The 14,927-nt window shown below is 32.6% G+C and overlaps 1 protein-coding gene across 1 annotated transcript; it reads right to left on the bottom strand.

Annotated features, from left to right (window-relative positions):
* Nucleotides 1-10,303: 10,303 nt before the first annotated feature.
* LOC139778249 (uncharacterized) lies at nt 10,304-12,159 on the bottom strand. Its single transcript, XM_071716118.1, has 5 exons — nt 11,965-12,159; nt 11,568-11,811; nt 11,429-11,491; nt 11,274-11,363; nt 10,304-11,032 (listed from the first exon to the last, which is right to left on the bottom strand). Exons 1-5 carry the CDS (start codon nt 12,084-12,086, stop codon nt 10,958-10,960), a joined length of 594 nt encoding a protein of 197 aa, XP_071572219.1. The 5' UTR covers nt 12,087-12,159; the 3' UTR covers nt 10,304-10,957.
* Nucleotides 12,160-14,927: the final 2,768 nt, after the last annotated feature.

The following is a 14,927-nucleotide window of genomic DNA, read 5'->3' as shown; positions in this document are numbered from 1 at the left end:
AATTGAGTTGCGCTCTTCAGTCGCGGGTAATGTGAGTCCGTCAACCGTGTCATTCAACCGGCATCTCTTCTCGAGTTACATGCGGTGTGAGCATCTGTACTGTCTTCCCGGTGACGTTTAATTTGCTTCTCAGACAAGTGGAATCTATTGGTTTTATCATGCAACTTCCGATAAAAACTCCAGAAATAGGTTTTACACGTTTTACAATACCTCTCCTATTTCGATCTGCACCTGTCGTCTGTATATGATTGTTTTACTGCGGGGGGGTTGAATTAGCTTCTTATACGGTCGGAGCTTAAGATTTACTCCGCCGATTCTCAATACGTTTTTCCCATGGAGACAATCAGCTCTGTGCTTTTTGATGAAATCGATTCCTAGTATTCCTTCATAATCCATCGGGAAGTCGTCGTTTACCACGTATATTGTGTGGCGTATGACTTGTTTTCCCAATTTTATTGTGGCTTTTATTTTTCCAAGGGTGTACAGTTGGTGTCCTGTTATCCCTGTCAGTGCTAGTTTCTTTTCACGCATTTGTGTATTGCCTTTCAAATTTCTTATTTTGATAAAGGTTAGTGCTGCTCCGGAATCGAGCAAAAAATTCATTTTTCCCGTTTTGGTTTCTTGCATCGGGAGTGTCACGAGATCTAGATTATAATTTTTACTAGTCTTGCTTGTCACTTGAGTAACTTCCAGCAGAAATCTTTATCTTTCACAACGACGTTTGCAATACAACTAGAAAGAATAGCGTAAAGTGCATAATGCGTAATGTGATTTCTGCCCAGTGATCTGAATGTCAACGTGAAGAAATTCAAGCAAGCGCGGGTAAACGGCGGGAGTAACTATGACTCTCTTAACTATGATTCTCAAAAGAAAAATTGTCGTATCGTTTGTTTATAACGGTGAAGGAAGCTATGCTCATCGCTGCCGATCTCAAACTTGGATTGAATAACCATGAGAAATTACAGAAGGTAGATATTACTGACAACGCTATACTGTGTATATAATTCTTCGGGGACTGAGGGAACTGAATAAAATATCTCACATAACAGATAAACAGAATCATTTCCGGTATATAAGTAATTTATTGTATTAAAAAACGACAATTTGCATTTCTACGTGCAAACAATTATTTTTGCGTCGTTACTTTATGACGCTTTGGTTCTCCTCTTGAACAATTATTATTTAAAATATAAACTTCTTTTCTTCGTCAGTGACGCGCATGAATAGATTAACGAGATTCCCACTGTCCCTATCTACTATCTAGCGAAACCACTGCCAAGGGAACGGGCTTGGAAAAATTAGCGGGGAAAGAAGACCCTGTTGAGCTTGACTCTAGTCTGGCAGGTTTCTGTCCTCGCTGAGCTGGCCTTAGGACACCTGCGTTATTCTTTGACAGATGTACCGCCCCAGTCAAACTCCCCGCCTGGCAGTGTCCTCGAATCGGATCACGCGGGAGTATTAACGGCGATCGGCCGCGAGGCCTCACGCCACTCTGACACGCTTGGCTCTAGAACACCGTGACCGCCGGGTCACGAAGCCCTCGGGGCACGCATTTTTCGTTAACGATTTTTTGGAAGCCGAAAATTTTCCAATTTTTCGGGAATGGTTGCTCTAACTTCCGCAAATATTGAGATATCGGGCTGTTTTTTTTTTAATCGATAGAGTATCATTCAAGAAAGGTTGATATTGAATTTGGCGATGTAATCGGTAAAGGGGTTCTTTTTTAAAAAAATTTTGAATTTTTTTAGAAATGTCCGTGGTTGCTCTAACTTCCGCAAATATTGAGATATTGGGTTGTTTCTTTTTTAATCGATAGAGTATCATTCAACGAAGGTTGGTATTCAATTTGGCGATGATCGGTAAAGGGGTTCTTTTTTAAAAAAATTTTGAATTTTTTTAGAAATGTCCGTGGTTGCTCTAACTTTCGCAAATATTGAGATATCGGGCTGAATTTTTTTTTAATTGATAGAGTATCATTTAAGGAAGGTTGGTATTGAATTTGGCGATGGTCGGTAAAGGGGTTCTTTTTAAAAAAATTTTTGAATTTTTTTAGAAATGTCCGTGGTTGCTCTAACTTTCGCAAATATTGAGATATCGGGCTGAATTTTTTTTTAATTGATAGAGTATCATTTAAGGAAGGTTGGTATTGAATTTGGCGATGTTTGGTGAAGGAGTTACCGATTTTTGCTTAAAAAGTTACATGTATTAGTTATACATGTAATTTTATATAAAGTATCATTAAAAAAAGGTTGGTATTGAATTTGGCGATAATCGGTAAAAAGGAAATGTATATGAAGTAGGGGTAGAATTTCCCGGGGATTGCCAATGTTCATCCAAAATGATCGGAAACATCTTTTTAATAAAGTTCCGTTTGTCTCTCGTGCCCACAGTAGTGAACACCTTGCATCCTTCTTTGAAAGCGAGGTGAATAGCTGCTTGTCCAATACCGCCAGTACCAGAGTGTATAAGTATCTTATTGCCTTTTTTCATTTTCCCATGTATGTATAAGGCTAAGTAAACCGTGCTGTAAACGAATGGGACCGTCGCCGCCGCTTCGAATGTTTACGCATCGGGTATCTTCCAGCAGAAATCTTTATATAGATTAGAATAGGCTATAAGGGTCACACGCGGATCAAGGTGCGTTTAAATATAGTGATTTATTAATCAAATTCCAACAATCCAAACGTTTCGGCTCCTGTCCGAGCCATCCTCAGTGGTATAATGTTAACAATAATAATATGTTTTCCTTCAACATGGTGAGATTACTGTTTCAATTTTACAGAAACCTAGTGAGACTACAAGGTCCAAATCTGTAAAATAATTAAGGAGTTACATCCTTGTCTTAAATTAGAATTCTAGAATAACTCACCAGGTAGTCTGGAGAAACGAATACATCGCAGAGTCAAATAAAAAGATGTGAACATATGGCAAAAGCAATGATCAGTACAAAGAGATCTGTACGAGGAGATCCCGTCGACACGACGCACAACACAATAATGATTCGGTAACACAGGCAGGGACACGTCTTATGACAAACTTTGGCAGATATAAATTGAAAAACGTGTAGGTCAAACGTAGCAAATAATAAATAATATGAAGTGAACGATGATAAATACAAAAATTTTTCGCTGGTCGGGAATGTCTTAGTCAAACATTGGTAACGTAGCAAATAATAAATAATATGAAGTGAACGATGATAAATACAAAAATTTTTCGCTGGTCGGGAATGTCTTAGTCAAACATTGGTAAAAATAAATTTAAACGTATAGATCACAACTTAAAAAAAAATACGAAAATTCCACACATAAAACAACGTTAAAAAAAACATATGATCTTGCGGACGAACAAAGGTGTCATGGACGTGGTTTTACAATTTCTCTAAGGTAGAAACGTATGCGTGGTGCAAAAACTCTGTATCAGACTGAGAGTTCAAACTGTTCTTTTGTAATTTAATATGTAACATTTCCGATACAAGTCGCTTCGATAAAAACCTTTCCTTGTCCAATATTTCCACATTTTCCCAATCAAATTCGTGGTTAAAACTTAATCTATGTTCCGTAATGACGGACTGAGTTCCGGTGTTTCTACGGATATGATTACGGTGTTCCGTAATTCTCGTTTTGAGTTGCCTCAACGTCTGGCCAACATAAGTCCCGTCGCAATTTTTACATGAAATTCTATACACGACGTTACTGTTTGATTGGGTAGGAAGGATATCTTTCTGTACTTTGATGAAATTCCTTAGTTTATTAAGACTATAGAATGACAGGTTGACATTCAGATCCGAGAACACATTTTTGAATTTCTCCGATATATTGGAAACATATGGTACAGTAAACCACTTGCCTCGACTTTCTTCGTTCGTAGGTGGAGGTTCATTCTGTTTACGGGTGCGTCTATTAAGTAGAGACTTGATTCTCGTATTAATTGTGTCGAATATGAATGTCAACGGGTAGTCATTCAGTAACAGAGTGTCTACAATGAATTTTATATTTTTTTGATGGTATCTGGGATGAGATAATAAAAAGGCCCTATCAATCATGCCCATGACCGTGCCTCTTTTTTGGGAAACAGGGTGTTGCGACATAAAATTAAGATAACGGCCTGAAAACGTCGGCTTGTGGAACCAATCAAATTCCAGAAATCTTTATCTTTCACAACGACGTTTGCAATACAACTAGAAAGAATAGCATAAAGTGCATAATTTTTCGTTACCGATTTTTTGGAAGCCGAAATTTTTCCAATTTTTCGGGAATGGTTGCTCTAACTTCCGCAAATATTGAGATATCGGGCTGTTTTTTTTTTAATCGATAGAGTATCATTCAAGGAAGGTTGATATTGAATTTGGCGATGTGATCGGTAAAGGGGTTCTTTTTTTAAAAAATTTTGAATTTTTTTAGAAATGTCCTTGGTTGCTCTAACTTCCGCAAATATTGAGATATCGGGCTGTTTCTTTTTTAATCGATAGAGTATCATTCAACGAAGGTTGGTATTCAATTTGGCGATGATCGGTAAAGGGGTTCTTTTTTAAAAAAATTTTGAATTTTTTTATAAATGTCCGTGGTTGCTCTAACTTTCTCAAATATTGAGATATCGGGCTGAATTTTTTTTTAATTGATAGAGTATCATTTAAGGAAGGTTGGTATTGAATTTGGCGAGAATCGGTGATCGCCAAATTCAAAACAATTTTCTTTTATTTTAAATAATTATTAATACATTGGCTCAAGCGATATACCTGCATATAATCGATGTGATTACAAATAATTGTCTTGATGAGCTTTTGGGATACTAAAGTTAATATAAAGTGCAGGGTGGATTATTCTTTATAGGGTAAATCAGGCGTCGACATTTGTATCACGATTGTCAAAAACGTTGTAATCGCTACGCAGAACTAAGAAAAAATGTTTAAATTTTTAATTAATTCTTATTATTTGTAAAGCTAGCATTATATTTAAATATGATGTAAGATAAATATAAGATAAATATAAGATAAATAATATAATGTATGTAAAAAAAAAGTAGTAACTTAAGTTTAATAACAACTTTAACGATAAGTTTATAGAAGCAATTTTATGAATTTCTATAATGTATGTAAAATATAACATGCAAAAATAAAGTAACAGTAAAAATAGATGAAAAATGAACCTTTATGAGGAATTTGTTACCAAAGGGGAAGAAACCCATTCCAGTAAACTCCAACGGATGATGCATTGTTTGCAAATTGAACTGATAAATCTGTACATAAATAGTCATTTAACATAATTTGCTTTATTTACTCTTTTGCTATTAAAATATTTTTTACCTCTTTCAAAACGTCAGCATATCGAAGAGTCAATTTATTGATTATTTTGTCAATTTTGTTAGCCTAAAATTTATAATTGATTTATATTGAATATATGTATATTCTCTTGTATTGAAAGTGCATTGTACATTTTTTTTACCTTAACACAGACATTTTCACAAATGTAATTTATAGTATACACTTTTCCTACAAACATAAACATCCAGAAAGTTACTCGAAACCATACGCTGACTGGTATTAGCTCTCGATGCATTAACAATTTGTATAAGTAGAAGCATAATGATGTTCCCAGTAATGAAAAAGACGCTGTTTCGATAGTCATCTGAATTCCAAACACCAGATTCCATTCACGTGCAATGCGACATAGTTCTAAATGAAGATGTCTGTCGACAAATCAATTTTTTATTACTACTAGACACTACAGACGCGCGCTTCGCGCGCGCTATTTAGCTTTAACATTATGCTATTACTATTACACTATTAACTCCTTGATACACACAACTGTCAAAATATACAATGACAGCTGCAAATGAAGTAAGCGCAGCAAGAGAACCAATCGGCATCGCGGAAAAGCAACAACAATAAACTTTACATCTCCTTTTTAGAAGAGGAAAAAACATTTTATTACTAAAAAATGATAAAAAGAAATTGTTTTTACAAATTATAATTGATTGTTTTTTGTTATATACTGTTGCGCCCGCGCTGAGACACCCGTTGCACGAGCTGAAGTCGAAGATCGTCCCTTGACAACGGGACGCTGTTATGATTTATTGATTTTCTCAACGACTGTCAGATTTACGAGGAGACTCGGAACGTTCGGACGAGTTCTCCTTCAGAATCTTCAGATACGCTTTTCTGTACAAAGATCTCGAATAAACCTGAATTCCTTTTTATAAACGAGTGTTCTCTTTCCCTCACGCGAATCCGGGAGTGCGCGGCGCGAACGCGAGTGCTCGAGATTAGCGGAGCGCAGCGCAACAATACTATTAAAATAATATTCTACATAAATATATGCACATGTATTGATTTACATTGAGCTCCACAACACTCGCTTGTAATTATCAGTACCCAAGGTACGTTGATGAACAATTATTGTAGGTTTCTTCCATGTATTCCTTAGTGAATGCTCTTTCTTTATCAATAGATTTTGCATATGCTGATTTATTTCATCAAACCTGGTGCCGATGTACCTGTTTTATAAATATTATTTCACCAAATAATATTTTGAATTGTAGCCTCTATGACAGATCTATTAGCCATTTTTGGATAATAAGGTTTAAAACTTGTATATATAATAAATTCTATATTTACGAAATTATAATATATATTGAAATTTACAAAATAGTACATATCTTATATATCACTTTTTAGAATTAATTTTTAAATACTTTTACAAATTAATTAAGAATTAATTTTTTGAATACTTTTACAAATGCCGAAAATTGTCATTCCTGTGATGATTGGATTTTATTAATTATTTTAAAAATTGTGTAAAATATATATATACATTATCTTTAAAAATGAAAAATGTTTTGAATATATAATTAGTTGCGTTAATTTGATAAACAAACAAGTACAAACCATAAGAAAGTGATGAACACTGAGTTTATAAGTGTACTAGCATTAATACAATAATTATATACATGAGCTACAATAAATGCCCATGAAGTAGTTATTTCTTTCAGAAATACCAGCCATGATGTGGTGTCGTTAAAATTCAGAGCAAAGCACCACACAGTCCACCCAATTGCTATTCGTTCTGACAACATATGCACTTTTTCATATATTTTTAGACTACCTAGTTCTTTCAAAGAATCATCCACTGCAGTAAGTCTCTTCATACACATTTGAAGTCTCTAAAATAAAATTAAAAAATAATATTAAGTACAATGGTATATATTATTTTTCTGTAACAAAATGCGTTTACATATATAGACAACTTAAAAAATCTTGCTTAATAAAACCATTTTAATATTAAATAGAAATGTTATATTGACAATTGATGTAAATATTACACGTGCGTAATTTATACTTTATATTTAGCATTACAGTGTAATCTAATTAGTGTAAATGTAAAGATATAATTGGGAAAAAGATTAAACACATTACACATTAATTATACCTTGTTGTAATATATGTTAAAAATCACAGATGTAATTGTCGTAATGATGGTAACTTCCAAAACGATTAACGTAATGGTATGGGGAAATAATATTTCCAATGAAAGAGACCTCACCGTGTAGTACAAAAGATAGCCATTTAAAAACCACACTGTCGCGGAATATAGAATGCTTAAATATATAACACCAGACTTTGGATTAGTTAATGGGTAGACACATAAACCGATAATAAAGCACGTAATGAAAAGAGGTCGAAAGGCTTGTTGAACCGTGGTAGTCATGATCGTCACAACCGCGAATTAACACTGAGTGTTAAACTTGTTATTGTTAAATTTGTCATTTCATTTGTTGGCAATTACATTAATGCGTAATAATACTGTTTTTTTTTCATAATGGCGATATATGCTCATTGGAGCACTTACGCAAATATGTTCGATAAAGAAGTTCGATCCGTTTTAATGAATGAAAGAAATGACTCGTCACTAAATGTGTGCTGCAAAATTATTGAAATATTGACCCTGATATTAATTTCTTATGTGTTTCTCCATGCGAAGTAAATATATTTAATATTATTTTTATTGTATTGTTCATTTCTTTAACTATAGGGGAGACCGGGGCAAACTCGACACAATTTTTTCAAAGGCAATTTTCAACAATTAATTAAAATTTTCAAGCAAATTTAATGGTATACATTTAAAGAGTGATCCTTCAGGTACAAAATTGCTTAAGGAAATTTTGCTATACATTGCTTAGTTTTGCCCCCAGGAAAGAAAAAGTGACGCAAAGACAAATTTTCAAATTGAAAAATGCCGGGGCAAACTTGACACTTTGTCTGATCGACACAATTTGATCTGGAATTTATTTTTTATTGTCTGAAACTAAACATACATTGTTTATCGTGTATTTAAAAAGTACAAAAATTTGGAATTAAGTAAAACAATCGTTGGAAATAATGAGAACAGAAATTGTTAAACATTCAATTATTTTCATCTAAACTCATGTCTGAAAAACAATTTATGCAAATAAATTCGCGATTAGACGTGCACACACATTTGTCATGGGCTATATAGCTGCATGATAAGCATAATTTGTTATTGGGAGCTGATAAAACGGCGTGGTGTCGACTTTGCCCCGAACGTCGTTTTTCACTTTTGTTACTCCAAAAATATAAAAATTTTGAAAATATGCAAAAACTATTATCGGATTCGTATAAAGCATCGAATTTCCTATCAAAATCACTTACCGGTAGATTCGCAAGAGTAAAGCTTGATAAAAGAGTAGAAATTTTCGAGAGATCAGAAAAATTACTTTTTACCATCAAAAACGCTTATGTTGCGCTAAAAATTACACCATAACTCAGAATGTCACCAAATTCCGTTGATAATACTGGCACATAAAGACGCATTTACAGTAGGAAAGGCTAGTTTCTACGATAGATTTAAATTGGCAAAAAGTCTAGTGTCAAGTTTGCCCCGGTGTCAAGTTTGCCCCGGTCTCCCCTACTAATATTGTATGTATATATAACAATATTATATTTAATACTAACGTAAAAAATTGACTATATTAAATTATAAAAAGCTTAGTACAATAAAATATTGAATAAGATGTAAATGATTAATACGATCTTTAAGTCCCATATACACGCGTGCGCGCGCGCACACGCAGAGAGAGAGAGAGAGAGAGAGAGAGAGAGAGAGAGAGAGAGAGAGAGATTTGTAACATATAAAGATTTTTATTACATAATAACGTAGAGATACAATGTTCATTAATCACAACAAAATATATTTTATAAACGACAATTCTTGTTTAATTATTCAAAATATGCATCTTGTGGTATAGAAGACATTTGCATTATAATGATAATAAATGTTGCAACTGTCATGACAATCTAAAAGAAAATATCGCGCTCATTTGCTGCAACAATGACATAACTCAAAAATTGTGATTTTTCAGGAGACACGATTTAAAGTTTGGAATTGTTATAACTTTCTATGAGAATTTTAAAATACCGTATTAGCAAGTAACTCTTTTTGCAACTTTTACGATGTTCTCACTACAACGACAACTGAGATTGACTGAGATAAGACAGTATTGCACCCCACATAATTCACTAAATGATATGGCACAATAGCGACACAACTGTCCCCTCGGGTGAGTTTGTGAAGCTTAAGCATCGTCGATTTAACTGTAAATAGTACATGTAACAACCTTTTTCCCTGTACGAATAACTCAAAAAGGACGATTTTTAAGTTATGTTATTGTTACACCAAATGGAGCGATATGCAATTTAAATTTCCGTACGGAAAAAAGATTTTAATAAGAGATAAGAGACATTTTAGATTAGCATTTTGTATACTAATTTACATTTTTGTCATATGTTAGAATTTAACATAAAGATATGATATTGATAAAAAAAAAAAGATAAAAAATTTTGACATTTTAGCAATCAATTTGAATGTTCTACATAATTATTTTAACCCTTCGTCTGAAAACGGGGGTCGTTTGTGTCCGGCCTAAAGTGAATCATCGCTATAACTTTTGAACGCACTATTAGATGGCGCTAGTGTGCCTCTGGTAATTTAGTTAGTATCACCGAGGACCCTTCTACCAACTGCCTGATCTCCGGTTCGTGTCAGACAGCTGTGGCAGCCGGACGAAAATTGCTCAGGACACGAAGTACCCCCCTATGGAAGGGTGTTGAACCGCTTAAAAAAATCTGCAAAAATTCCTGGAGCTTCCTAAACTTTTGAACTTGAAGTACCAGTCATGCAATTATAATAAAAAAAATGTTTTATATATTTTGCATTAAATAAATAGGGGGCACCTATGGAAGATTTTTCCATAGGTGCCCCCTATTTATTTAATGCAAAATATATAAAAAATTTTTTTTATTATAATTGCATGACTGGTACTTCAAGTTCAAAAGTTTAGGAAGCTCCAGGAATTTTTGCAGATTTTTTTAAGCGGTTCAACACCCTCAAAAACGCGCCGGACTCTAATGACCCCCCTTTTCAGACCGAAGGTCCCGAAAAAACGTTTTCAGACGAAGGGTTAAGATAGTGCAACAAAATTATTTTTAGATCTGCATCTAGCTAAATTTTTAGATACTTCAGCAAAACCATTCTTTCCGTGTAATATTCAAGATTGTGGAAAGAATTTTCATGTGTATTAAAACATATTAAAAATGTATAAATCGGTAATAATTGATTTAATTAATTTTTTAATAATATTTATTACTTATTGTTAGTTATATACAAATTATATATAAAGAATGTGTTTTGCCTTTTAATTATTAATATTTCAAGCGCAATGAAAATGTTTCCCGTTTTTCAGTTTATCATTCAAAGATATTATTACGTGATTAATCTGTAAGTACAACAAAAAGAAGAAAACTACTAGTTGATAGAATCATTAATTGTTTTTTAAAAATTATTACCACATTGACAAGCGATATACATGCATATAATCGATGTGATTACAAATAATTGTTTTGATGAGCTTTTGAAATACTAAACTTTATAAAGTGCAGGGTGGATTATTCTTTATAAGGTATATCAGGCGTCGACATTTGTATCACGATGATCAAAAACGTTGTAATCGCTACGCAGAACTAAGAAAAAATATAAATTTTTAATTAATTTTTATTATTTGTAAAGCTAGCATTATATTTAAATATGCTGTAAGACTAAGATAAATGAAGCTAAATAGTATAATGCGTATGTAAGATAAACGTAATAACTTTAATAACAACTTTAACGATAAGCTTAGAAACAGTTTTATGAATTTCTCTAATGTATGTAAAATATAACATGCAAAAATAAAGTAACAGTAAAAATAGATGAAAAATGAACCTTTATGAGGAATTTGTTACCAAAGGGGAAGAAACCCATTCCAGTAAACTCCAACGGATGATGCATTGTTTGCAAATTGAACTGATAAATCTGTACATAAATAGTCATTTAACATAATTTGCTTTATTTACTTTTGCTATTAAAATATTTTTTACCTCGTTCAAAACGTCAGCATACAGAAGAGTCAATTTATTAATTATTTTGTCAATTTTGTTAGCCTAAAATTTAGAATTGATTTGTATTGAATATATGTATATTCTCTTATATTGAAAGTGCATTGTACATTTTTTTTACCTTAATACAGACATTTTCACAAATGTAATTTATAGTATACACTTTTCCTACAAACATAAACATCCAGAAAACTATTCGAAACCATACGCTGACTTGTATTAGCTCTCGATGCATTAAAAATTTGTATAAGTAGAAGCATAATGATGTTCCAAGTAATGAAAAAGACGCTGTGTCGATAGTCATCTGAATTCCAAACACCAGATTCCATTCACGTGCAATGCGACATAGTTCTAAATGTAGATGTCTGTCGACAAATCAATTTTTTATTACTATAAAAAACATTTTATTACTAAAAATGATAAAAAGCAATTGTTTTTATAAATTATAATTGATTGTTTTTTGTTATATACTATTAAAATAATATTCTACATAAATATATGCATATGTATTGAATTACATTGAGCTCCATAACACTCGCTTGTAATTATCAGTACCCAAGGTACGTTGATGAACAATTATTGTAGGTTTCTTCCATGTATTCCTTAGTGAATGCTCTTTCTTTATCAATAGATTTTGCATATGCTGATTTACTTCATCAAACCTCGTGCCGATGTACCTGTTTTACAAATATTATTTACCAAATAATATTTTGAATTGTAGCCTCTATGACAAATCTATTAGCCATTTTTGGATAATAAGGTTTAAAACTTGTACATATAATAAATTCTATATTTATGAAATTATAATATATATTGAAATTTACAAAATAGTACGTATCTTATATATTACTTTTTAGAATCAATTTTTAAATATACTTTCACAAATTAATTAAGAATTAATTTTTGGAATACTTTTACAAATGCCGAAAATTGTCATTTCTGTGATGATTGCATTTGATTAATTATTTTAAAAATTGTGTAAAATATATATACATTATCTTTAAAAATGGAAAATGTTTTGAATATATAATTAGTTGCGTTAATTTTATAAACAAACAAGTACAAACCATAAAAAAGTGATAAACACTGAGTTCATAAGTATACTAGCATGAATACAATAATTATATACATGAGCTACAATAAATGCCCATGAAGTAGTTATTTCTTTCAGAAATACCAGCCATGATGTGGTGTCGTTAAAATTCAGAGCAAAGCACCACACAGTCCACCCAATTGCTATTCGTTCTGACAACATATGCACTTTTTCATATATTTTTGGACTACCTAGTTCTTTCAAAGAATCATCCACTGCAGTAAGTCTCTTCATACACATTTGAAGTCTCTAAAATGAAATTAAAAAATAATATTAAATACAATGGTATATATTATTTGGATAAAGTTCCGAAAACGGCCGCCCTCCGATTTCGATGAAACTTTGTGAAAAGCTTCGTTTTGGGTTAAAATAAAAGCCCTTAAAAGGGATTTTGGCGACTCCTATGATAAAGCCATTTTTTAAGATAAAATGAAAAAAAATATACGAAGACCTTCATAATTCGACGGGATATTATAGCCCCTCCCCCGCAAGCAGGGGGGGTGGGGGTGAACCTCGGTTCGCGTGAAAAGTGTATGCGTGGAAGCAGTAGGTTCTTGCCATAATATTGAAAAAAGTTCCATTTTAAGTCGTATCAGTCTGGCAACAACGATTGACAAAAGATGACTGATAAAATATAAGCACAAACACGCCAAATAGACCGAATACTACAGAATGTAAATAATCAAGGTCAGAAGCTAGTATGTATATATATAAACGAGCTTGTAAAGCACGCCACGAACCCATGTGACAACTCGTCTCGTGTGGAAAGTGTATGCGTGAACTATTTCGGTATAGTATATTAGTCATTTATGCCTTTTATGGCAATAGAAGACACATAGTGTGCCTTCAATACATGTGTATAAACAGTACACAAATAGGCGGGGGAAGGGCTCCGCCTCTCCCCCCGCATAATAAAACTAAACAAACTCCCAGCGTGATACCTAACTGCTTGAATTAAGATGCTTGATTATTGACCCACCCTTGCAAAAATGTTAAAAAAGTTGCTAAACTTTGGAGTCGCAAAAAATCCTTTTGGTATATGTCTTTTTTATCTAAAAGGAACCTATTCACAAAGTTTCACCTAAATCGGAGCACATTTTCGGAAGAACATCCCTATTATTTTTTATCATTTTATCTTAAAAAATGGCTTTATCATAGGAGTCGCCAAAATTCCTTTCAAGGGCTTTCATTTTAACCCAAAACGAAGCTTTTCACAAAGTTTCATCGAAATCGAAGGTCGGCCGTTTTCGGAACTCCACCCTATTATTTTTCTGTGATAAAATAACGTTTGCACATATAGACAACTTAAAAAAATCTTGCTTAATAAAACCATTTTAATATTAAATATAGAAATGTTATATTGACAATTGATCTAAATATCACACGTGCATAATTACTTTAGCATTACAGTATAATCTAATTAGTGTAAATGTAAAGATATAATTGGGAAAAAGATTAAACACATTACACATTAATTATACCTTGTTGTAATATATGTTAAAAATCACAGATGTAATTGTCGTAATGATGGTAACTTCCAAAACGATTAACGTAATGGTATGGGGAAATAATATTTCCAATGAAAGAGACCTCACCGTGTAGTACAAAAGATAGCCATTTAAAAACCACACTGTCGCGGAATATAGAATGCTTAAATATATAACACCAGACTTTGGATTAGTTAATGGGTAGACACATAAACCGATAATAAAGCACGTAATGAAAAGAGGTCGAAAGGCTTGTTGAACCGTGGTAGTCATGATCGTCACAACCGCGAATTAACACTGAGTGTTAAACTTGTTATTGTTAAATTTGTCATTTCATTTGTTGGCAATTACATTAATGCGTAATAATACTGTTTTTTTTTTATAATAGCGATATATGCTCATTGGAGCACTTACGCAAATATGTTCGATAAAGTAGTTCGATCCGTTTTAATGAATGAAAGAAATGACTCGTCACTAAATGTGTGCTGCAAAATTATTGAAACATTGATGCTGATATTAATTTCTTATGTGTTTCTCCATGCGAAGTAAATATATTTAATATTATTTTTATTGTATTGTTTATTTATTTTTTTAACTATACTAATATTGTATGTATATAAAACAATATTATATTTAATACTAACGTAAAAAATTTACTACATTAAATTATAAAAAACCTTAATACAATAAAATATTGAATAAGATATAAATGATGAATACCATCTTTAAGTCCCATACATACGCGTGTGCGCGTACACACACACACACACACATACAAAACATTAAGTTGACATATAAAAATATAAGGATACGATTCAGAGAAATGATATAATTTGGAAAGGAAAAGAGAGAGAGAGAAAGAGAGAAAGAGAGAGAGAGAGAGAGAGAGAGAGAGAGAGAG

The sequence above is a fragment of the Temnothorax nylanderi genome, unplaced genomic scaffold (assembly GCF_030848795.1).
Source record: "Temnothorax nylanderi isolate EJ_2023f unplaced genomic scaffold, tnyl_v1.0 TNYL_tig0176_pilon, whole genome shotgun sequence".
NCBI classification, from domain to species: Eukaryota; Metazoa; Arthropoda; class Insecta; order Hymenoptera; family Formicidae; genus Temnothorax; species Temnothorax nylanderi.
This window is presented reverse-complemented; position numbering and strand designations above follow the sequence as displayed.